Raw genomic sequence first — 22,841 nt, 5'->3', positions numbered from 1 at the left:
AAATTACAAGGACATATTTAGGCATTTATGAGATAGATACATTTAAAGTAGATACACAATTACTTGAGGGGGAAAGATACTAGCAATTGGTAAGCCTTTGAAAGTCCTGCAGAAGGTGGGCTAGAGCTTAGTCTTTTTTTTTTTTTTGGCTGGGCAGTGGGGTTAAGTGACTTGTCCAGGGTCACACAGCTAGTGTTTCGTGTCAGAGGCTGGATTTGAACTCAGGGCCCTCCTGAATCCAGGGCAGGTGCACTATTCACTGCACCACCTAGCTGCCCCTAGAACTTAGTCTTGAGAGAATCCCAGGAAACTAAGTGAAGATGAGGATGGGGAAGTTCTTGGTATGAGGGACAACCAGTACCAAGCCACAGAGATGGGAACTGGAGCTTCATGTGTGAGAAATAGCCAAAAGGTCAGTGTGAATTGTTTTTTCTTTAGGACGCTTAGAGAAGAATGGAAAGACAAGAAAGGGTCAGGTTTTAAGGAGCTTTAAATACCAAATAGAAGAGTTTATACTGGGTGTCTCAAGAGTCATAGTGCAGTTTTAAATTTTAATACATTTGGGACACCCTATATTCGGTCCTAGGGGTAATAACGAACTGCTAAAGTTTTTTGGGTTGTTAAGTGCCAAAGTGGACAGAGCGCTGGCCCTGGATTCAGGAGGACCCAATCAAATCAAATCAGGCCTCAGACACTTACTAGCTAGGTGATCCTGGGCAAGTCACTTACCCTTGTTTGCCTCAGTTTCCTCATCTGTAAAAGGAGCTGGAGAAGGAAATGGCAAACTTCTCCAGAATCTCTGCCGAGAAAACCCTAAATTGGGTCACGAAGAGTCGGACACGACTAAAACAACAACAGCAGAGTTGGAGGGGATGTAATATTATCAGACACGTGATTGGAGAAAACTACTTTGGCAGCTTTTGTGGAAGTCAGATTAGGGCAGAAAGATCATTTAGGAGGCTCTTTCACAAGTCTGAACAAACAGCAATGAAGGTCTGAACTAAGAGAGATTTATAAGTAGAGACAGACTAGATGCAAGAAACCTTGTGAAGGTAGGTTCACAAACATTCAGCAATTGATTGGACATCAAAGAGGGGGAAGAGGTAAGAGAAAGAAGAGCCAAAGACAGCTCCAGGAAACAAGTCACCAATGTTGGGCTTCCTCGTTTTCTGCTGCCATTCTCTTGTGAGCTGGGAAAGCTAATAACCAGATCTGGCAGAATTGTGACTGAGTGAAATTGAGCAGGGCTGTCTCGGAAGGTGCTTGAACTTTAAGGCTTGATTCATTGAGGACATCTACTTTGGCTCTTCAGAAGACCTGTTTTGCAAACCACATCCCACTCCAGGCCCCCAGTAAATTCCAGTGGCCCCCTTTGTTGAAGTTTAGAGATTTAAGGGTGCTGGGACTCCAAAATCACGACACACAGGTCCTGCCCAAATGAGTTAGACCCAAGCCTTCTTTCAGCCAAAGACAAGGTTTATTAAAGATCAGCCTTAGGAAAAAGGGTAATGGAAAGGTCAGTTGATAGGATTATAGCCTCAGGCGAATACCAGAGATTTGGCCATGTAGGAAAGTCCAGGGCTTTTCCTTTTAGGGGTTCAGATCCCATCCCTATCACCTTTACCTCCAGGATCACATAAAACATCTTCTGCTTGGCCTTCAAAGCCCCTTCCTACTTCCCAGTCTTCTTAAAATTTACGTTCATCTACATACTCTATAATCCCTGTATACTGGCCTCCCACTGCTTCCTGAACAAGACACTTTTCCTTCCAGAACCAACTCTCTCCCTCAACTCCAACTCGGCCACCTCCTGGCTTCCTTCAAGTCTCAGCTAAAATCACACCTTCTACAAGAAACCTTTCCCAGTCCCCCTTAAATCCCCCAGAACCTTCCCTCTGAGACTACCCCTCTCCCTCATTTATCCTGGATTTAACCTGTTTGTACCTAATTATTTGCATGTTGTATCCCCTTTTATTATACTACTCTTTGAGAAAGGAGACCATGGGAGGGTAGCCTTTTTTTATCCCCAAAATTTATTGCAGTGCTTAGCAGATAGTAGGTACTTAATAAATGCTTGTTGATTTGACTTGACCCAAATTCACCAGAAATCTCACCTCTATGCTGATTATCAGCCTTGTGTTCACACTTCTCAGTTCTGATGATTTTAGTCTCTTGATGAAGTAAATGTATCAATATGAATTTGCTAAAACTTTCCCTGACATTCTTGGGAACTATGTCAGAGCCACACTCCCCAACAAAATACTGACTTTTCAGTTCGAAGTCTTACCTTAATGCAGCTAGAGATTCATTACAGTGTTCTCACTCTAATTCCAGGGTCACATTTATCAGTAACCCTGATGACCAAATTCTGATTGTAGACTGAGGGTGAAAGAAGTGGAATGATGAGCGTCCTGAGCCAAACTAGCTTCTGTCTGTATAGGTCCCGAACCATGCTTTATATTAAACTACAGGCAGAAAATGCTCATTAAGAGGCATTTCCAGAGTTGTGCTAAGGTTACCGTGAGCACTGGCCTATGTACAAAAGGAGCCATTAATTTGAAACTCTAGTCAAACCTCAGGGAAAAGGTCTACCCATGATGTAAAATAGTGTAGAAGTAGTAATAAATGTGTTTTATTGTTATTCTTCTAAATAGAATTTATACAGTGGGAAGTAAGAGAGTTTTCTCTAACTATGTAATAAAAAGAAGGCAAGGTCCTGTAGTTTTAACTTATATAAGCATTTTCTTAATAAAGTAAGATAATTTGCCCCAAATCTACTTTACCATTCCCCAAGGGAAAGGCATGCATTGTATTAAAGTTCCCCTCTAATAAATACTATCGAAACTACTGAATTTGTCAGTAGTCGCTCATTTCTTACATGGCAATAATCTTGGGCTCAAAAAACAACTCACTTCAATTGCATTTGATTTTAACCACTGCTAAGATGTCTTTATTAAATCAAACTAAGTTATTAGAAATCAGAGAGACTCTTTCAGCCAAATTCTCCTTTTCCTCTCTACCTCTTTCCTGGACCAGGCACTCCTGCACACCAAAAGGGTCAAGAAACCAACTACGAAAAGCAGGCATGGGGAAATCAAAATGACCCCATTTTGTCTTCATAAACATGTGACTGCCTCTGAAAGCCAGAGGAAAATACTGGGGAGAGAGTATAGCTTAATGGAAAACTAGATGGAAGTTGGTGGGGCCTCCTGATGCCAAAGCACTTTCATCTTTCTTCAGTTCAGCTTTTAATTTCAGAATACTTAAGTAGCCTTAATTCCTAATATTAAAAAAATTAAAACTCCTAATGCCAGGAGTTTTTAATTATTATTATTGAGAGCCATAAACCCATAAGGCTTAGCAAGCACCATTTCTATTTAAAAGTTAATGGGGTGAAAAGAACAAGTGCTTTAACAGCCAGGAATTTAGGGTGTAGTCAAGGAAACCCAGAGGATGAGAGCAGGCTTCACACTGCAGCTCAAATCATTTTTTTTTTCAGGATGCTTAGTAAGCGATTTGCATGGTATACAGCCCCACCTGACTTAGATTTCTAAAGTAGACCTCCACAATGGAACTGGAGAAACCAGAGGGAAGGGGTTAGCAAGGGTCATTGGCAGTTGGTCAGGAAATGCATGAAAACTGATTAAATGGTTCTAAAAACATTTCCTATTATAATTTTTTTTTACAACGAAGTGCATTTGTCAATTCTCTATCAAGATCTTAAAATGTGAAGAAAAATGTGTTTTTGGTCTTTTTTGTTTGTTTTGAGCAGGCTTGTTTTGTTCTTTTTTTTTTTTTAGGTTTGGCAGATGCAAAGAATCTTTCACCCTGCTAAATAGTCCAAGTAATAAAAGAAAAACCTTTCCTTTTGATTTAGTCTGATATCTTCTAATGGTTTTTTTGTAGGTTTTGAGATCCATAATACTGATGTGATCATTTCTAACTCTTAGATGTTTGCACAAACTAAAAGACCTTATTTTCATGTCTAATATTTTTCTAACTATAGTTATTTATTGACTCTTTAAATCCCCGATTCATTTCAATCTGGCCATATTTTTTTTTTATTACATTGCTTTTAATTGGTCTGTATAGTTTATTGCAATCACAAGAGCTATTTTCCTTAATTAGTATATATATCCAGTTCTGGTACAATTTCCCCATATCACCTGAAGTATATTTTAATGACGTAGCAATGTTCAGACTTAAAGAAGAATAAACTGTGCTTGAGAGGGCCCTTTTTAAGGCCATGGAATACGTTCTCATGGAACAGCCTGCCTAATTTCTTTCTGGCCCATGTTGGCAATTGATTTCCAAGCCTACATTAGAGCTGAAGGAATGCTTCCCCCTAGTAGATGCAAATGAGAAGAAAAACAAAAGTAGGTATAAGTGGAGACCACAGGACAAATGGAGACTATACAGTAGAGTGTTCTTTTCAGTATTTTCTTCCATACTCCTTATGGATTAGCAACTCAGAGTTGAATTCCTGCTGTATCCCTGATAAGTAGTTACCTTTTTAAATAATACAGGGGAAAGGATATTTACTTCTTAAAGGATGGTAGGAAAATAAAGGAGTAAGCATTACAATTTAATATTTCTGGGGGGCAGCTAGGTGGCGCAATGGATAGAGCACCGGCCCTGAAGTCAGAAGGACCTGAGTTCAAATTCAGCCTCAGACCAAACACTTGACACTCACTAGCTGTGTGACCCTGGGCAAGTCACTTAACCCCAATTGCCTAAAAGCAAAAAAAAAAAATTTAATATTTCTGCTACTTTTCGAGTGAGTGGTGGGTGGGAACAGAATTTTATGGCCAAATTATAAACCCATATGTCAAGTGGCACCAAGTTCAGTGTCAATGGCTTTTTCTGGCTAGCACTTAGTATCAATGGACATTTGTAGGAAAATTCAGTCTGTCTTGGGGATTCAAAGGAAGTCAGTATTTCAGTGAATTAAGATGAGATTTCTGTAGGTCTGTGGCTAGGGTTAGGGTCAGACCTCACTTCTTCCCAGCCCCCAGTGGCTGTATCTCATTCTCTGTTCTCCTTTTTCCTTTTCCTTCTCTGTAACAAATAGGGGGAGGACCTTTGGCCCTGATTCCCAGTGCTTCACTTCCATAACAGTGCTGCTACTGACCCACTGATGGATGCTTTCCCTTAGGGAAGAGGGAGGTTGGTGCCTGCTACAGCAATTGGGACCTTCCAGTACTTTACTGATATTACATTAGGAAAACAGTATATCCGTTTCTTCACTACCACCACCACCACCTCCACCACCTACTTTCCAAGGAGTAGATAAAGGCACAGGTTAAGAAATCTCAGAGATTAGACTATAGATTGAGCAAAACTTTAGGTGCACAACACATGAAAATTGTATGATCGTTTTGCATGTGCCTATAAAAGTGAATAAAATGAGGGACAGATAGTCTTATATCAGAGACATGTTACTTATCTAAATATTCTAGATTCTATCAAGGGGGCAGCTATGAGGCGCAGTGGATAGAGCACTGGCCCTGGGTTCAGGAGGACCTGAGTTCAGTCCAGCCTCAGACACATAACACTTACTAGCTGTGTGACCCTGGGTAAGTCACTTAACCCTATTGCCTAACCAAAAAAAAAAAAGAGCAATAGAGTCTGTCAAGTTTCATCTTTAATTTCCTTGTGTGTGATTTCCCCTGCTTTCAGAGAATTTTAACTGGTAACTAGAGAGACATTTAGTAGCAGCATCGACTGAAACACTACATTATTTTGCTTTTCTATCTTTAAATTATCTGCTTATTTTTCACCTGTTTATTAAAAAAATGTTTCACTTGACAAACCTAGCCTTTATTCTCGTAAAAGGAGGATTTGTTGTTCAGTCGTATCTGACTCTTCATGACCCCATTTGAGGTTTTCTTGACCAAGATATTGGAATGGATCTCTCCAGCTCATTTTACAAATGAGGAAACTGAGGCAAACTGAGTAAAGTGACTTGCCCAGGGTCACACAGCCAGTAAGTGTCTAAAGCCAGATTTGAGCTCACAAAGATTCCTGACTCCATAGCTGGTGCACTGCCCCACCTAACTGCCCAAAGAGAGGATGAGAAAGCCCAAGACATCCTTCTCTCTCTCATGACTTGCGCTGAAACTTGAAAGTAGACAGAATGCATTATAGAAAAGGACTGTGTAGGATGGAGAGTATAATATCATAGGAAGGGTCTTTAGAGGTCATCTAGATCAGGGATTCTTCACCTGACGTCTGTGAACTTAGGGGAAAAAATTGTATCTTTCTCTTCACTGCCTCTAATTGAAATTGAGCATTTCCTTGAAATGTTTAAGAACATTATTCTGACGAGGCCATAGGCTTCACCAGATTGCCAAAGAAGCCCACAACACACACACAAAAAAAGGTTAAGAATCCTGGTGTAGTGCGGTAAAAATTGATTCAAATGAAAGCTTAAGAACTCCTCCTTTAGCTTACAGATAAGGAAACTGAGACTCCCCTTAGGTCACACAGATATCAAGGAAGCAATCCCAGGATTTTATCCCAAGTTCTTAGACTCCAAATGCTTTTTGCATAACTCTCATTTCAATTTAAAAGTTAATGGGGTGAGACCAACTCCGTAAGTATTCCCTAAGTTCACTGTCTTAGCTGGAGCTGGGTCCCCTGTTGGACTTAGCATGGCACCTTCCACAGAGCAAACACTATATAAATATGTGAGGAACGAATGAGTAAAAGAACAATTTTGATGCTTTTCTTCAAGTTCATTAATGTATAAGACCGTTTAAGATGAATAATTCTAAAGCTAGAGTCCTAATCTCCATAGTGCACAAATCATATCCTATATTAAATTATTAATTTTTACTTCCAGGCTATTTGATTTAGAGGTTAATAGCTTAATTAAATTCAATAAACACAAATTAAATACCTGTTTTGTACAAAGCTTTATGCTGGGCATTGCTGATAAAGATAAATAGGAAAGAGGACACCCTCTCTCCTCCCCACAGGAACTTACAATTTAATTTCAGAGGAAAAACATGGACAAATGACTGTGAAACAAGGGAGAATAAAATAGGTACAAAGGAAAGATCACTGTCAGGAAGGCTGCACAGTGGGAGTACCACCTGAAAGTAGACCTTAAAAGGGGGAAATTTTATCAGAAAGGGCAATGAAGAAGGGCTAGGGAAAGTCCATTCTAGGCATGACAGGGAAGTGGGGAGCAAATGGGGAAAGAAATGGAAGGCAAGACAAGGATAGGGAATATGGATCCAGTTTCCACAGAATATGTGAAATGAAGATAAATGAAATAAGTTTAGAAGGGGCAGCTAGAGGTAGTACAGCAGATAGAGCACCGGCCCTGGAGTCAGGAAGACCTGAGTTCAAATCTGGCCTCAGACACTTACTAGCTGTGTGACCCTGGGCAAGTCACTTAACCTTGATTGCCTCTTCTCCCCCAACCCCCCCCAAAAAAAAAATTGAAAGAAGCTTAGAAAGGTAGGCTGGTGCCAGATAGGGGAGCCTTGAATGCTAAGATAAGGAATTTGTGTGTTCAAAGCTGAATATATAATATGTAAAGTAATATATGATATAATATGGTGATGTAATATAATTAATATAATGTGACATAATGTATCATGTCGTATGATATAATTAATGTGATATAATATGGGAAGCTTTCAGTGGATAGAGCAGTAGGCTTGGAATCAGAAAGACTCCCCATCATGAGTTTAAATCTGGCTTTGATACTTATTAGCTGTGTGATCCTGGGCACGTCACTTAACCCCGCTTGCCATAGTTTCCTTATCTGTAAAATGAGCTGGGGATGAAAATAGCAAAACACTCCAGTGTCTTTGCCAAGAAAACTCCAAAATGGAGTCACAAGGAGTCAGACATGACTAGATGCTAGGCATTGGGGAGCAAGTACAGGGTTTTTAGTAGCACAGTGTGAGATGTGTTAGCTTTACTGAGGTACAAATGTGAAGAATGGATTGGAAAAGGGATAGAGTGATGGCCATTAGGAGACTAATTATAGTCTCTATGGAAACAAAATGAGGACCTGAACTGGAATTATGACAGTGGGAAGGAATAGAAGAGAATGTCAGAAATATTACAGAGGTGAATAGTCACAGTTAGCAACAGACTGATTGCATGTGGTAAGAGAGGTAAAGGGACTAGTCAGCCAGGAGAACTGGGATAGTGATGGACCCATCAAGAGAAGTAAAGAAATGAGGGGAGGGGAAGCTTTTCCCTGGGAAGGAGACAAAGTGGTAGTGTGGATTCCTTTGCACCATAGGCTGGGATCCTTTCCAGTTCTAAAAATTCTTTCATTTTGAGAGCCACTGGTGATGCTAAGGGTGCCTTATTGGGCCTCTACTATAAGCAGAGACAGAATGTAAGGGAATGGGGAAAAGGACATTGAGAGGAAGAAGTGGGAGGAAAAAACGGGGTGAAAGAAAGAGAAAAGCATGTAGGAATGACCTTTGAGAATGTCCCCAAACACTCATACTTGGATCACATACCCAGTGTCTGCCAGAACATTGCTAGAGTAGGATGTGTCAGTATGTTTCTCTAGAATTCTAATACTTTGGAAAGTTGGATTTGTCTTATTATTTGATTAAGCCAATATACTAGATTTCAAATAGCTACAACTGAAATTCGGTATAAGAGGTAAGGAGGCCTGGTTGAACGATTATATAACAACTCCTGCTGGCTTAAGTCAAAACAAAGATGGTATTAACACCCTCCTTTGTACTAAAAATACCCAGCTAGAATGTGGATGATATCCCCAATATCTAATAAATCGGCCTTTTTTTTTTCCCCCAAGGGTCTCATAGAAGAGAGTACTAGGATGGGAATGAGAGAAAGACCTAGGCTCAGATTGAGACTCTGACATTAGCTATGGGCAAGTCACATGACCTCTCTGATCTTCAGTTTCCTCATTGGAAAAAAGGGACAACTTTCTTCATAGCGTTGTTGTAATGATCAAATGTGTGTGTAAAACTTTGCAGCCTGTAAGGTGCTTTGTCAATATTGGCAATGGATTGCCTTTACTTGTACCCTCCCTCTTGGTGCCTTCCACCCACAAACTAAACATAGACTCGGCACCCACTTAATGTTGTGGTGACTCCGACAGATTTAATGTAAATACCCATTTGGTGTCATGTAGTTGAAATCTGGAGCTAGAACATTAGCCTTTATCATCAGTATCACTTATTTCATATGCCAGTTTTCATGAAACAAAACAAGGTGTAGATGGCAACCTGATTTTTCAGCTTGTCTCCTTGTTTTGTTCTGTTTTGTTTTGTTTTCCGGAACTAATTTTGTTTTGCTTCTATATGTTTTCCAGTCCAGGGAATCTATCCAGCTGAATGATCTGAAGTCAGAGGTGTCGCCACGGATTTCAGCAGAGGATCTGATCGACTTGTGTGAACTGACCGGCACAGGCCATTTTAAAACACCCACCAAGAAAACAAAATCCAGTAAACCCAAGCTGCTGGTGGTTGATATCCGAAACACCGAAGAGTATCCTTTAATCTTGAGTGAGGGCTTAAAAGAGAGGAGTGCTGCTTTCCCTAATATGGCTTCCTTTTCTGTTGAAGGAGTGCATGGCTAGAATAAGAAATGTTTTAGAAATTCAAGAAAGCACTTTTGACAATCAAAAGGGTAGAACAGTCTGCACTAGGTTCGTCTGTCTCTCTCTCTCTTTTTCCCTGTTTCTAGGATTCAGTGATTTCTAATAATTAGCAAAGTAACCCCCCCAAAAAAAATGTCAGAATAGAAATGCCCTCAGGTACATTTTCATAAAGGTTCTGAAGGAGGTGTTTATACTCTGTTCATTCAAGAATACTGGAATGAGGAGCATGCTTCAGTTTTGTTTTTAGAGTGCCTATTAGTGTTCTAGGGTGAGGGGGAAGGGGGGAAGCTGAGGGAGGCAAGGCCTTCTGGGTCACACAGCACTCAGGAGAAACAGGCCTGCCACGTTTTCCAGAAGATAAGCTTGGTAGCACATGGGATTTCAGGCTGTGGGGTAACACTGACCATGCCCAATGCTTTGTTGGACTCAGATAGGAGCAGAGGGATTTGTGAATAAATACTGAGGCAGCTAATATCTTGTGATGATCCTGCAAACCTCTTTGAGAAAATTTTGCCATTTTCATTGGAAAATATAATGGAGTTCTTCTCAAAGCCAAGCCATTTGTCATAAAGTATATGTGTAAGTTTCCCCTGACTTCTCAGGGAGTTAGTCCTAATGTCAGGGATGGAATGGGAAGTAGCCAGGGAAAAAAAAAGATCTGAGGCCTTTCTATCCAGTATGTCAAAACTGCCTACCTCTTGCCTTCCAAGGGATGCAATTTTTTTTAATGACATCCCTACTGTTATATTCTAAAATGCAGCATATGGCCTTGGAGGATCCAAGTTACGGGTAAGTAAGCCTTGTTCCTCCCTGATCACCCTACCTCTTACGTTCCTGTAGTGCATCACCCATCTTTCAGAGGGGCACATTCAGGCTTGATCTAAAGAGAAGCCTGTTACCAGTTAGAGTTGTCACAAAGTACCATGGGCTGCCTGGGGATGTACGAGAGGCTTCCTTGTCGTTGGTTGCCTTTAAGTGAAGTCTGATGGCCCAGTAGACTTCAGAAGGAATAATTTTTTTCAGGTATGAGCCATGGTAAGTGGTCTTTGAAGAGTCTTTACAACTATGAAACTATGGGTTATCTTCTTTGTTTCCATCCCTGTCAATCTTCCCTAATGCCTGTAATTATAAGAAAATTGCCAAGCCAAAGGTTTTTTGTTAGTTATACAAAGGGAAAGGATAGACCAGTAGAAAGCTGAGGAAAGATGAAAATGGGAAAGTGACTAATGGGTGTGGAGTTGTTGTTGTTGTTTTGATCTGTGATTTCACTGGCCTGCAATGTTTTACTCATCTACAAATATAGATTTGCAACTATTCTGCCATTACCATTCTTGGAGAATTGCATGGGTGCACTGAAAAGTGAGATGAGTTTTCCAGGGCCACATAACCAGTGCATGTTCGTAGAGGAGTTTGAGCCAAGGATGTCCTAATATGGAGGATGGCCTCTAGTCACTGTCCCATTACCTCTAGAACAGAGGATGCAAGGGAAAATAAAGAACTTGGGGTAGAAGAAAGGGCCGGTGCACATACAGAAGCGTATTTACTCAGTTTCAGAGAAATGCTTACAGTCAAAGTTTTATTTTCTTTCCCCCCAGCATCCAGTCGATTCAGTTAATGATCGCTGGCCTCAACAGCAAAATTGAAGTGAGAAGAGAAACAAAAATAATTAAGGAATAATTAAAGATCAATTTATAAGGAAACCTAAAGCTGTAAAATAAGGCTGCCCTACTGTCATGTCATTTAGGGAAAGCCATAACAAGTTGGTGTCAGAGGGAAGGAAGGTGTTTGGAGAGCAGGGCTTGGTGAGGAGACCACAGGAAGTGGCATCCAAGAAAGTATGACTTGGGGGATCTGTTAGACTCAGAGTTCTCGTGAAGCTCTAGCTCTGTGTTCCTGTGATCCCAGATTAAGTGGCTTATTCAAGGTCACCCAGATAGTGAATATCAGTAGGATTAGAACTCAGGTCCCCGGACCCTGTTGCTCTTTCTGAGCTGCCTCAGTAAACCCAGGAGTACATAAATGGGTCACCTCTGACGCATCATCACTAAGTCCCTCAGCATTTCACTTTCTCTTTGCTCCTCGGTAGAGGGATACCGGCTCTGAGTGTAGAAAATGGAGAGCCCTGAACACTGGGTTGTTTTTTTTTTTCTTTGAGCCCAGGAAGGTGATAGCCAGACTCCACCTTATTCTTTTGTTTTTGCTTTTTCCCTTTGAATTCCCAGGTCTAGCACCTAGCCTTTTAAAAGCATAAAGAGCTTTACTGATTGATTGTCATAGACTCCACCTTTTTACCTTCTGTTAAAATATGAATACTCTTGGGAATGATAACACATTCAGCCTCTTTAATCATTTATGCTATCATTCAAATGAATTTATCAGAACCTTTCCCAAGAAAGTTTTGATAAGAGAAGCAGCAAAGTATTAGAGAGTATGTTGGACTAGGAGCCAGGAAGACCTGGGTTCAAAACCCACTTCAAACACTTCCTGTCTGTGTGACCCTGGACAAGTCACTTAATGTCTCTGTGCTTCAGTTTCCCCAAATATAAAGTGAGGCAGTCAGATTAGATGGCTTCTGAGGCCCCTTCAGACTCTAAATCAGCGATCCTTTGATAAAAAGGAAAAAGAGAGAAGAGCACAGAAGTTGAAGTGGAGTAGAAGAGGAGGCTTGCAAGGGAAGACCAAGGGCATTGACCCATCTCAGGGTTTTGCCTAAGACCCCTCCAGGCTCCGAGTCCTGTGGTGCTCATTGATCCTCATTCACTTTGTCAGAGCCAAAATGCTCTCACTCCCTATTCCTCAGTTCTGACCTCTACTTTGCTAGACATGCATTGAAGTTGGACTGCCCTGGACTGAACTCTAGTTCCTCTACGAGGTGTGCCAGAAGTCTTACTGAAATTTTAAGCTATTAAAGCTTACTAAATCTGACTTTTGGAACACCGTATATTTGCTCAGAGGGAGCAGCCCTTCCCCGGGTTTATAGACGTGCAAGGAAGCAAATTAGCCTGGTCCTGTCCCGAGGTATATAAAGCGGAGATTGCAGGTGAGTCACTGCTCTTTAATTAAGTGGGGGAGGAAAACTCTTATTATAGATCTTTGGATGTGCTTCTTCCCTTAACCTATGCATTATTTCAACTGCCTTAATCTTTTCTGTCTCTTTTACTCTATTTCTTCCACAACTAGTTCAGGTCTGATAAATGTTATTTTTTTTTGAGGGGGAATCGTCTTAAATCAAGGATGACACAGGGTGAGATGGAGGTTTCTTCCCACAGTCTCAGTGTTTTGACATTAATTAACAGCCCACATAGATTGCTAGCCTGCTCTGACCCAGAGTTATTTTGAAATAGCCTTTAAACTTGAGAATCATATTAGGTCTTCCTAGGTCATGTTCTGGCTTCATACTCAAAAGCACCTCCCACCATAGAACATGTCATTATGAGGATTCCAACTTTGAAGATCTTCCCTTCCCAGATTGATTTTTTTTGTGATGGTAAATTAGGTCATCTTTTGTCTCAGTTCTTACCTAGCCCTTAGTATTGAATGGGCATGGCCTGAGACAAACTGAGGCCTGGGAAAGACCTTCATTTAGAAAGGCCAACGTCACCCACTGCATCCTGGCCAGTCACTGGGCTTTGTGGCTCTGAAGGAGAGAAGCTAATGACTTTGTGACTTTGCCCAACTCTGCCTCATTTAAATCCAGTTAACACAAAAAGTCAAGATGTTACCTCGTGCTGTCATTGGTCCTCTTCAAAAACAAAGGGACAACAGCAGCAGCAGCAGCGGCTAGAGAGAAGGCAAAGATTTCCAGATATGCTAAATGTGTAACCTCTCCACAGATAGGAGCCAGAGGGAACTGGTGTTCAGCCTGTTCAAATTCCCTCCCTCCCTTTCGGTGTCTTTGTTTTTGCAGGAAAGACCGTTCTTAGAACATAGTAATCACAATACCTACCCAGAAAGGGCAAAATTGATTTCGATAAAACAAACATATGCATCAGTTCAGTTTTATTCATAATGATACTCAGAGTATAATTTTTCCCCCTGTAAAATATCCAAATGGATGTGGGTTTCAAGCAGTTTTAGAAAATAAATAATTTGTTGTAAATTGTTAAATTATTTTATATGTCATATGTAATCAATGTAGAGAAAGACAAGATTTCTTTAGACGATGAAATTGTAAAAAGATCAAATTGTTTGGTGTTTTTGTTTCATGTATTCTCAGGCAGAATTTGGTTTATTCAGACAAGACCAAGTTACAATTTCTGTTTCCCTGCTCAGAATTCAGAAAAGTCAAGGAAAGGAAAAAGCTTTTTTTAAAATTTGTTGTTATTGAGTCGTTTCAGACTCTTTGTGACCCCATTTGGGGTTTTCTTGGCAGAGGTCCTGGAGTGGTTTGCCATTTCCTTCTCCATCTCATTTTACAGATGAGGAAACTGAGGCAAACAGAGTTACTATGCCACCTAGCTGCCTGAAGTAGTACTTAGTATTACTATGTAATATCCTGGCTTCCCTATAAATGAGACCATCTCCTGGCTTCACATTTACCCAGAATATATGCGATGCAATGCAAGGTAATGCAATACTATACAATACAGACAAACCTCATTGTGACCCTGCCAGGATCGTTTTATTTTTGATCTTTTTGTTGTTTAAATACCAATTGGCAATAGAGGAAAGTACAGTTAAGGTTTCAGAAGAACTTAGAGCATCACAATATAATCAAACATAACTGAAAAGCCTTTTGAGGAGCATCTGCATAGAAATTATACATTTAACCAAATTTGGAAATACTTTCCTTCTAATATATGTGGCTTTGGAATCTTAAAAATGCTGGCTCTTCTGTGACAGGTGCTTCTAAATGAGAAAGCCTGGGAAGACATAACTTCTCAAGTTAAAGGCTACTTCAATTCAAAATGATCTTCTTTCATTTCACCTTTTTTGGGGGTTAGCTCACATTTTCCACAAATTCAGTTACCATCTCTGTGCAAATGACTGTCAAATCTGTATAATCGGACCCAATCCAACTCGACTTCTGAAATGCAGTCCCTCATCATTAATTACTTATTGGGTATCTCCAGTTTGGGTGGAATGTCCCATTAGCATCCCAAACTCAGTACACCCAAAACAACTTATCTTCTCCCTAACCCCACCTTTCCTCCAAAATTCCTTATTTCTGTTGGAGAAAACATCATCCTGCCAGTCACTCAACTGTTTAACTTCCCCAATCATTTGCCATGTCTATATATCTGTGTATGTAGGGGCAGCTCCATGGTACAGTGGATAGAGTGCTAGGCCTGCGATCAGGAAGACTCTTCTTCCTGAGTTCACATCCAGCCTCAGACAGTTAGTAGCTGTGTGATGCTGGGCGGGTCACTTAACTTTTTTTTTGCCTCAGTTTCCTCATCTGTAAAATGAGCTGGAGAAGGACATGACAAACCACTCCAGTATCTCTCTCAAGAAAACCCCATATGGAGTCACAAAGAGACAGACATGACTAAAAAAGTGACTGAACAACAACATATATGTACATAATTAATAATAAATCATTGTAATTAATAATACATGTGTGTTGAGTTGATAGTTTTCCCTTTCCTTTGAGAAAAGGTTTCTCTCTGCTAGGAGATAGGCAACTGCTATATTCGGTAACCACTTTGGGTCCATAGTTATAGTGAGTGGAAGGGGGTGGTTGAGAATAGAATCTAATTTTAAGGACAAGGCAGCCTACCTAGGAGTACTCTAATATCACTGCTAAAATTATATTTAAATTTGAGTTTTTACTTCAAAATTGTGTGTAAATCTTGAAATGATCTCTGAGCTCTCAAAGCTATTGCACTTTCTGCCTGGAGTCAGTTAACTGGTGAAATGGTAGTGGGGGCTGATTTTTATTCACTGAATTGGCAACATCAACCAGTGTTTTGACTTTGTATAGACAGAGCCAATCAAAATGCAGTGTCTTGTTTTTTAACTCATCTCCTTTTTAGCATATTTTGGGGGCAGAATTGAAAAGTTTGTCTCTCCATCTACAAACTGAGTTAATTATAAAGATTTTAATCCATTTAAATCCCTTTGTTTTAAGCCTTCCCCAATATTATCTAAATACTTCTATTGTGATACATTCTAAGTAAAACTCTCTAAAATTCTTGTATTTTTTTTTAAAGATATTCTCCCATCAATCTTCATAGAGTAACTCTTGGTCCTTGCCAGAGTAACTCCGTGTAATTATAATTAAACTTTGGGATTTGTAGGACTTTTCCAAGTTGTTTGATAAAAAGTGCCTGTATGTTTGGTTCTAGTGTGGTCTTGAAATAATTCCACTTTCCCTAGGCCAAAATTTCTATTTTCTTTACGATAAAAGAAAAGAAACTCTCCGGACTCATCATCACTCTTTCCAAAGTAAATTAATTTTGAATTGTGCTCCTAAGTCAGGTCCCAAATATTTCATATTCTTCCTGTATCATTTTCATTGTTTTGCTTTTCTTTTACTGGTCATTGAAATAGGAAAACTTTGTCTATCATAATTTTCCAGTATTTATATAAGTAAAGTAGTCCTTTAGTTTTTTTTTATAAATGGGATGTTTTAAAAACAAGTTCATAAATTTAGAGCTGTAAAAGACAGAACCAGCAGCAAAACTCATGTTCTTTGATGCCGAATCCAACACCCTGTTATACTATAATGCTTCCCTAGCTTCCTGTCATCATTTTAATCTGCCTCTATCAAATAATTTGAAATTATTGTAAATAGACACCTAGTTTCAAAGCATTAAAATCATCTTTGATCTCCCCTTTTCTGACAACCATCACAGTGTACAGCTCATGTGAATTGTAGCCAGCAGTGAGCTAGAGCCAGCTTGAACCAACTCACAAGAGCCAATTGTTAAATTTTCAGTATAAACATTTACGCCTTAGAAATCACTACAGAAGAGGATTTGGTTTATTGCTTTATAGATTGCCTTGACTTAAAGAGATGAAGAAACTGTATTAGATTTTTAAATGAATACTTTTTTTTTTGAAGAGCCAGTTGTTAAAACATTTATCCAGCACACCACCAATTTTGTACTTATCACAAAATTATATGGAATGAAGCTAAGAAGCTTTAGTGGTCATCTAGTTCATCTCTCATTCTGAGCTAGATGAACCTTTTCTATAATATCCTTGACAAAAATCCTCTATATAACATTCCCAGTCTCTCCTCTGCTTGAAATTCTCAGTGATGGGAGCATGAGGCAGTCCATTCTACTCTTATACCACTCTGATTATTAGGAATTTCTTCAAAATCTTCCTTCCTTCTAAGAGAAGGGCCACATAGAATAATGGTATCTTCTGAATGACAGCCTTTAAAATACTTGAGGACAGCTGTTAACATCTTCCCCAAGGGTTCCTGTTCTCCAAGACAAATATCCACCTTGGCTTTGACTGATCTTCATCAGTTACCAAGTATAAGTGATTCTACCTCTCTTATTTTCCTCTGATTGGCTGGTTGTCCTCAAGCTCATCTTGCCAATATATCCCTTCTAAAGTGTGACACCCAAAACTGGGCACAGTACGACTGATATAGTCCAACCATAGTTAGAACTTATCATGGGACTTACAACGTCTCTTGTTTTGGGGCATGATGTTTCCATTAACGTAGGCAAAGATCACATTAGCTTTTCAGTCATGTCAAAGTAGTGATTCTTGTAGACTTCCCAGTTCATTGAAAACCCCAAGTCTTCTTCACATGAACTGTTTTCTAATTACCTCTCTCTCACTATATACATGCAGTTGATTTTTTTAAACCAAAGTGTAAGACTTTACATTTATTTTTAGTAAACTTTATCTTATTGAATGCAGCCAGTCAATTCTTTTGAAATCTGATCCTGCCATCACTATGTTAATTATCCCTCCTAGCTTCTTGTCTCTCACACACACACACACACACACACACACACACACACACACACACACACACACACACACACACACCTGATAAGCATACCATAAACATGAGTTGAGTTCAATTGAACAAGGTAGCTTTAGTAGGCTTCTATGTTAAGTGGAAAGTCCTTGCTGCCTCTAAAAGAATCTGCAGTCTCAGTGGTAGATTTTTGATTTAATTTAAGTGAAAATTAAGTGAAATTATTTTTTTAAATTTAAAATTCAAGAAAAATTAAGTGAAAAGTGCAGCTGTGCAAAAGGGGCTCATGGGTAGTAGGTTCCTCATCAGTAGAGGTCTTCAAATGGAAGTCCATTACACTGACTGCTACCTTTTCCTTCCCTCTCCTTCCTTTACCTCTTGTTGTTTGGTTTTGGGCCCCAAGACTCAAATTAATTGCCACATCCAATGACCTTTTCTCAGTCTTCATCCTTCTTGATCTCCCTGATGAAACTCTTGACTACCCCCATCTCCTGAATACTCTCTTCTCCCTAGGCTTTCATGACACTCTACTATTCTGGTAGTTCTCCTTTGCCAGATTGTTGTCCATATCCTGCTTTCCTTCCGCCCCTGCCTTCTCCCCTCCCCACCCCCCCATGCCTGGATGTATGGCCAAACTCTATCCTAGACCTTCATCTGTGAGAAGGTGATTTAGGCTTTAAGGAGTTGTATTCTTCAGTAATTCTAAATATTTAGCAGTTGCAATTTCCTGGAATTTATGTTTTGTGTGGTCTGATTGATATAAATGTTGATCCAGTCTCTAAACAGAAACCCTTTGGAGGAGACTCATTCTCATTTGGTTGAAGTCAAATCTACTGTTCTACACCCTTAGTCCTAAACACGATTACTCTTGCTTTGGTCTGTAACCAGCAGAAATGATCCAAAGGACCTAAGCTTCTAAAATCGTTGGAGGTAAATATGGCCAGATTTCCTGCATGCCCATTTCTAAAAACTTCACAGTGTATTTTGCTTGTGCTGAGTTGTTTTGTGTGTTGTCTCCTCCCTTAGACTCCGAGCTCTTTGGGGGCAGTCACTGTCTTTACTCTTTGTACCTACACTGGCTAGCACAGTCTGAGGCACAGTAGGTGCTTAATATGCTTGCTACCTGACTGACTGATTTTTGGTTGGAGTGGTGTCAAGTTGAATTTGGAATTGAAACTTTATCTAGTATTGACCCAAAGAGTTTGGAAATCAGGGTGTCCATCAAGTGTGTAGAACTGCTTTGAAGTTCACCTTAAATATCTGTGAAAGATCTCTGAAGGAGTTACCTGACTGCCCTAGGACTATGTCCTTAGCCCTCTACTGTCTAATATTTTAAAGCAGTTACTTGGATAAAAGCACAGATGGCATGCTTATCAAATTTGCAGATGACTCAAATCTAGCAGGGATAGCTGGCAGATGTAATACAAAGAGGCAAGGGAAGGGAAAGAGAATAGGTATTTACATAGCACCTACATGTGCCAAGCACTTTTTACAAATATTATCTCATTTGATCCTCACAAAAACTGCAAGGTAGAGGCTGTTATTATCACCATTTTAGAGTTGAAGATACCAAGGCAAACAGAAGTTAAGTGACTTGCCCAGGGTCACACAACTGGTAAGTATCTGAGGGCAGATCTGAACTCAGGTCTTCCTGACTCTAGGCCCAGCGCTTTATCAATTTGCACCACAAGAAAGACTGTGACAAGTTAGAACATGGGGCCAAACCTGATAAGATGAAATTCGATAGGGATAATGTTGGCATACACTTGGATTCTGTCAGTTTCACCAGAACAAGATGGGGACAACGTGACCAGACACCAGTTAGTCTTAAAAAGGCCTGGGGGTTTAGTGGACTGTAGGAAAGCTCAGTATGAGCCAGTAATATGATTTGGCATCAGAGAGAGAGAGAGAGAGAGAGAGACAGAGGGAGACAGACGGACAGAGACACAGAGAGAGAAAAGTGAAGTGAATAAATAAAGCTAATGCGATCTTAGTCTGCATTAAGAGTTACAGTTTTAGAAGGATGAGGTTATAATTCCTTCTTCCATTGTACTCTGTCCCAGTCAGACCACAGTTGGAGTATTATATTCAGTTCTGGGTCCCACCAGACAAGAGTAAACAGTGGTAAAAGATTCCAAGATCCTTCTGTGATCACTTGAAGAATTGTTTAAACCAAAGAAGAGATAATTGGGAGCAGGGAGAAATTTGATGGTGCTTTCAGATATTTTCAAATACTCATCAAAAGAAAAGCAAAAGTTGGAAAATACGTTTACAGATGCCCTTGAGTGGGGTGTTCCACCATTAGGTATGATGCTGGTTTAGCAAAATTCTGATGCAAGGAGAATGGAGAGAAGTTACAGAGAGGTAGATTTTGGTTTGATGTAAAGAAAATGTTCCTAAGAATCATAAATGATGGAATGGACTGCCTTGGGAAGTAATAGGCTCTTCTTTATGAAAGGTCTTCAGGCAGAATCCTGGAGGTATTGAGAACAGATGTTTTGTGAGTCGCACTAGATGAAAAGCAGTATAGTCCAGATAGGACACTGGACTTGGAGTCAGGAAGACTTCTGTTCAGGTGTTTGTGAGCTGTGTGAGCCTAGGCAAATCAGTTGACTCCTCTGGGCCTCAGCTCCTCATCTGTTAAACAAGGGGCTTTGCCTTAATAGACATCCATTCAGTCTCTAAATCTATGATATTATGGTCCTGCCTGTTGAATTTCTAGAAAATGAGGTGCATCACCCAACAGCAAACATTAGTCTTAGAACAACCTCATTGAAAACAAGGTGTATGCTCTACTTCTCCCAAATGTTGCTTCTATGACACAATCCCACAATAGAGCTCTCTGCTGGTAATTAATGATCCCAACCTGATTAAGATTCCCCATGCAAATTATGTAATTAACTCTTTCTCTCTCCTGCCATCCTGGTATTCTTGGAATTTAAAGATACAAAGATTTTTTTAAGCTTGATGCAATCTCTTTTTCCTGGTCATTCAAAGCTAAAGTGACCATTGCCAAAATCAGGCTGAAAACTGATAGTAAAAATGGCAACCAAGGGTATTTGGGGCCATATCATTCTCCCTGTGGCCCATGAGCATCAGTCAGTATGTCTCTGGTAACAAAGGAGGTTGCAGATTGGATGAGTGAGCTCTTCAAGGGCAAGAACTGTTCTGTGCCTTTGTTGTTGTTGTTGTTTGTTGTAGTATCCTCTGTGCTTAGCACAGTGCCTACATGTGTGTCTAGGGCAGCTGGACGGAGCCATGGATAGAGTGCCAGACCTGGAATCAGAAAGACTCCTCTTCCTGAGTTCAAATGTGGCCTCAGACACTTACTGGCTGTGTGACCCTGGGCAAGTCATTTAACCCTGATGGCCTCCATTTCTCATGTGTAAATGAGCTAGAGAACCACTCCAGTATCTTTGCCAGGAAAACCCTAAATGGGGTCACAAAGAATCAGATACGGGGCAGCTAGATGGCACAGTGGATAGAGTACGGGACTTGGAGTCAGGAAGGCCCATCTTTGTGAGTTTATATCTGGCCTCAGATACATACTAGCTGTGTAACCCTGGGTAAGTCACTTAACAAATGTTTACTGAATGACTAACTGATTGGGTAATCGCTATGCCACCACTTTCTTAGTGCTGGAATCTTGCTAAAGCAGCCTAATATCTAATGGTGAAACACCCCATTCAAGGACATCCGTGAATGTGTTGATGTCTGACTTATTGTACGATCCATAACTGCTTTTTTTTTTAAACAAGCAATAGTGTAGCTGGATTCTTAAACCCTCGATTCAGAGAATTAAGGTATCTGTCTAAACTACAGAGAAAGGAATAAGGTGACAGTCCTAATCCAAAAAATATGTGTAGTGGTGTATTCATCTCTAGACTTAGCTTAACGTGCAGGACCTGTGCCTATTTGTCTTTTCCATTAAAGTCCACTAGAATGAAACCCAAAGTCCCTAGGACAAAGGGAAAGTGCTTATCTCAGAATATAATTACACATCCTGGTCTCTTTGCCAGATTCATGGCAGGATTGAGCACAGTTGGCTTGGGTAAGAGCATTTTGAAGGGCTTCATATATCCATAAACTGGCGGGGACTTCATATATCTGTAAACTGGCAGCTTCTTCACTACTCCATTACTACCCTGCCCTATCCAGACAAAAATTTCAACATTTTACGATGTGCACATTTTTCAGAGGCTTAATTTTGTAATATGTGTAATGGGAAGATCTGAAAAGTTGATAAAAGAAATATCTTCAACAGTCTTAAAAATTATGGGAATGAGAGTAAAAAGTGTCTGCTCCATGTTACACACTTTTCCCTTCCTTTGCCCATAAGATTTGGAGTTAGAGGTGGTGAAGCTACAGTAATGACTAGAGAAAATCAGTTCCTTGAATAATTCAGTTTATGCATTGTCTAACTTGATTAAACAGATGTGCCACTAGGCCATCCCCTTTCTTCCTGACCTATTTGGCAATATTGTAGTTAAGAATGAAAAATTCTAAGATGCCCATTCATAAAGTTTCATGCTTACCAAACTTGTTTGGATTGGAAGTTTCGTAAGGAAAGTAGGTGTTCTTGGATATTTTCCAGTACTTTTTGTTTGGGCTACAATGGGAATAATAGAAGACACCATTTTTTTTCTTCTTATATTTTTTCCTAGCTTTTGTGTGTGTGTTTCCTCCCTTAACTAAACTTAGGAACTTCAGAAGAAGATATTAAATTAACTGAACATGTTTTAAAAGGCTTGGCCTTATTTTGAATTTTGTTATGGGTCACCTGTCCTTTATCAGTTAAATTCTGACTATAGTCTTATTTTATTAAACATTCTTTTATTCATATTGGAAATGTGTTTATACCTCAAACTAAAGGACACAACCATAGAAAACTCAAGCAAGATTACAAGTTCATATTGTTTGTGACTGAAGGACACTTTTGCCTAAAGAAGAGGTAAACGGGTATGAAAAATAGACACAGCCACTTTTGAATTCACAGTCCCAGAGCCTTGACTTTTCTGAAACCCATCCAGATGTACAGTGACTCCCAAATGTGCTGGCTGAGGCTAGAACAGAGTGTAAATGAACATTATAAATCAAAACACTCAGTTTGCTTTTTTTTAATTGCCTTTGCTACTAAAGTTGGAATTACTAAATTTTCAGTTTCCCAGGTACTGTCCACATTGTGTGTAGTAGACAGGAATAATTTCATTTTGTTTCAGTGTATCATACAGTTTGTGGTCCGTCATATATTTAATCCAAGTTGCTTTTTAAAAAGTAGGATTCCTGTGATCTAAGCTTCAATGAAACTGATTTATATATCATTGCTTTGCTATTAAAACACTAAGG

The 22,841-nt window shown here is 39.8% G+C and overlaps 1 protein-coding gene across 3 annotated transcripts in view; it reads left to right on the top strand.

The window, feature by feature from the left end:
* Positions 1-22,841, top strand: part of TBCK (TBC1 domain containing kinase) — a 259,078-nt gene that overhangs the window by 210,393 nt on the left and 25,844 nt on the right. For all 3 annotated transcript variants that reach the window (XM_020974731.2, XM_020974730.2, XM_020974732.2), the window contains one exon: positions 9,320-9,495. In XM_020974731.2, coding sequence (XP_020830390.1) covers positions 9,320-9,495 — 176 coding nt within the window. The remainder of the gene's footprint in view (positions 1-9,319; positions 9,496-22,841) is intronic.

Source organism: Phascolarctos cinereus, unplaced genomic scaffold (genome assembly GCF_003287225.1).
Source record: "Phascolarctos cinereus isolate Bilbo 61053 unplaced genomic scaffold, phaCin_HiC Scaffold_9;HRSCAF=440, whole genome shotgun sequence".
In the NCBI taxonomy this organism is placed as follows: domain Eukaryota; kingdom Metazoa; phylum Chordata; class Mammalia; order Diprotodontia; family Phascolarctidae; genus Phascolarctos; species Phascolarctos cinereus.
This window is presented reverse-complemented; position numbering and strand designations above follow the sequence as displayed.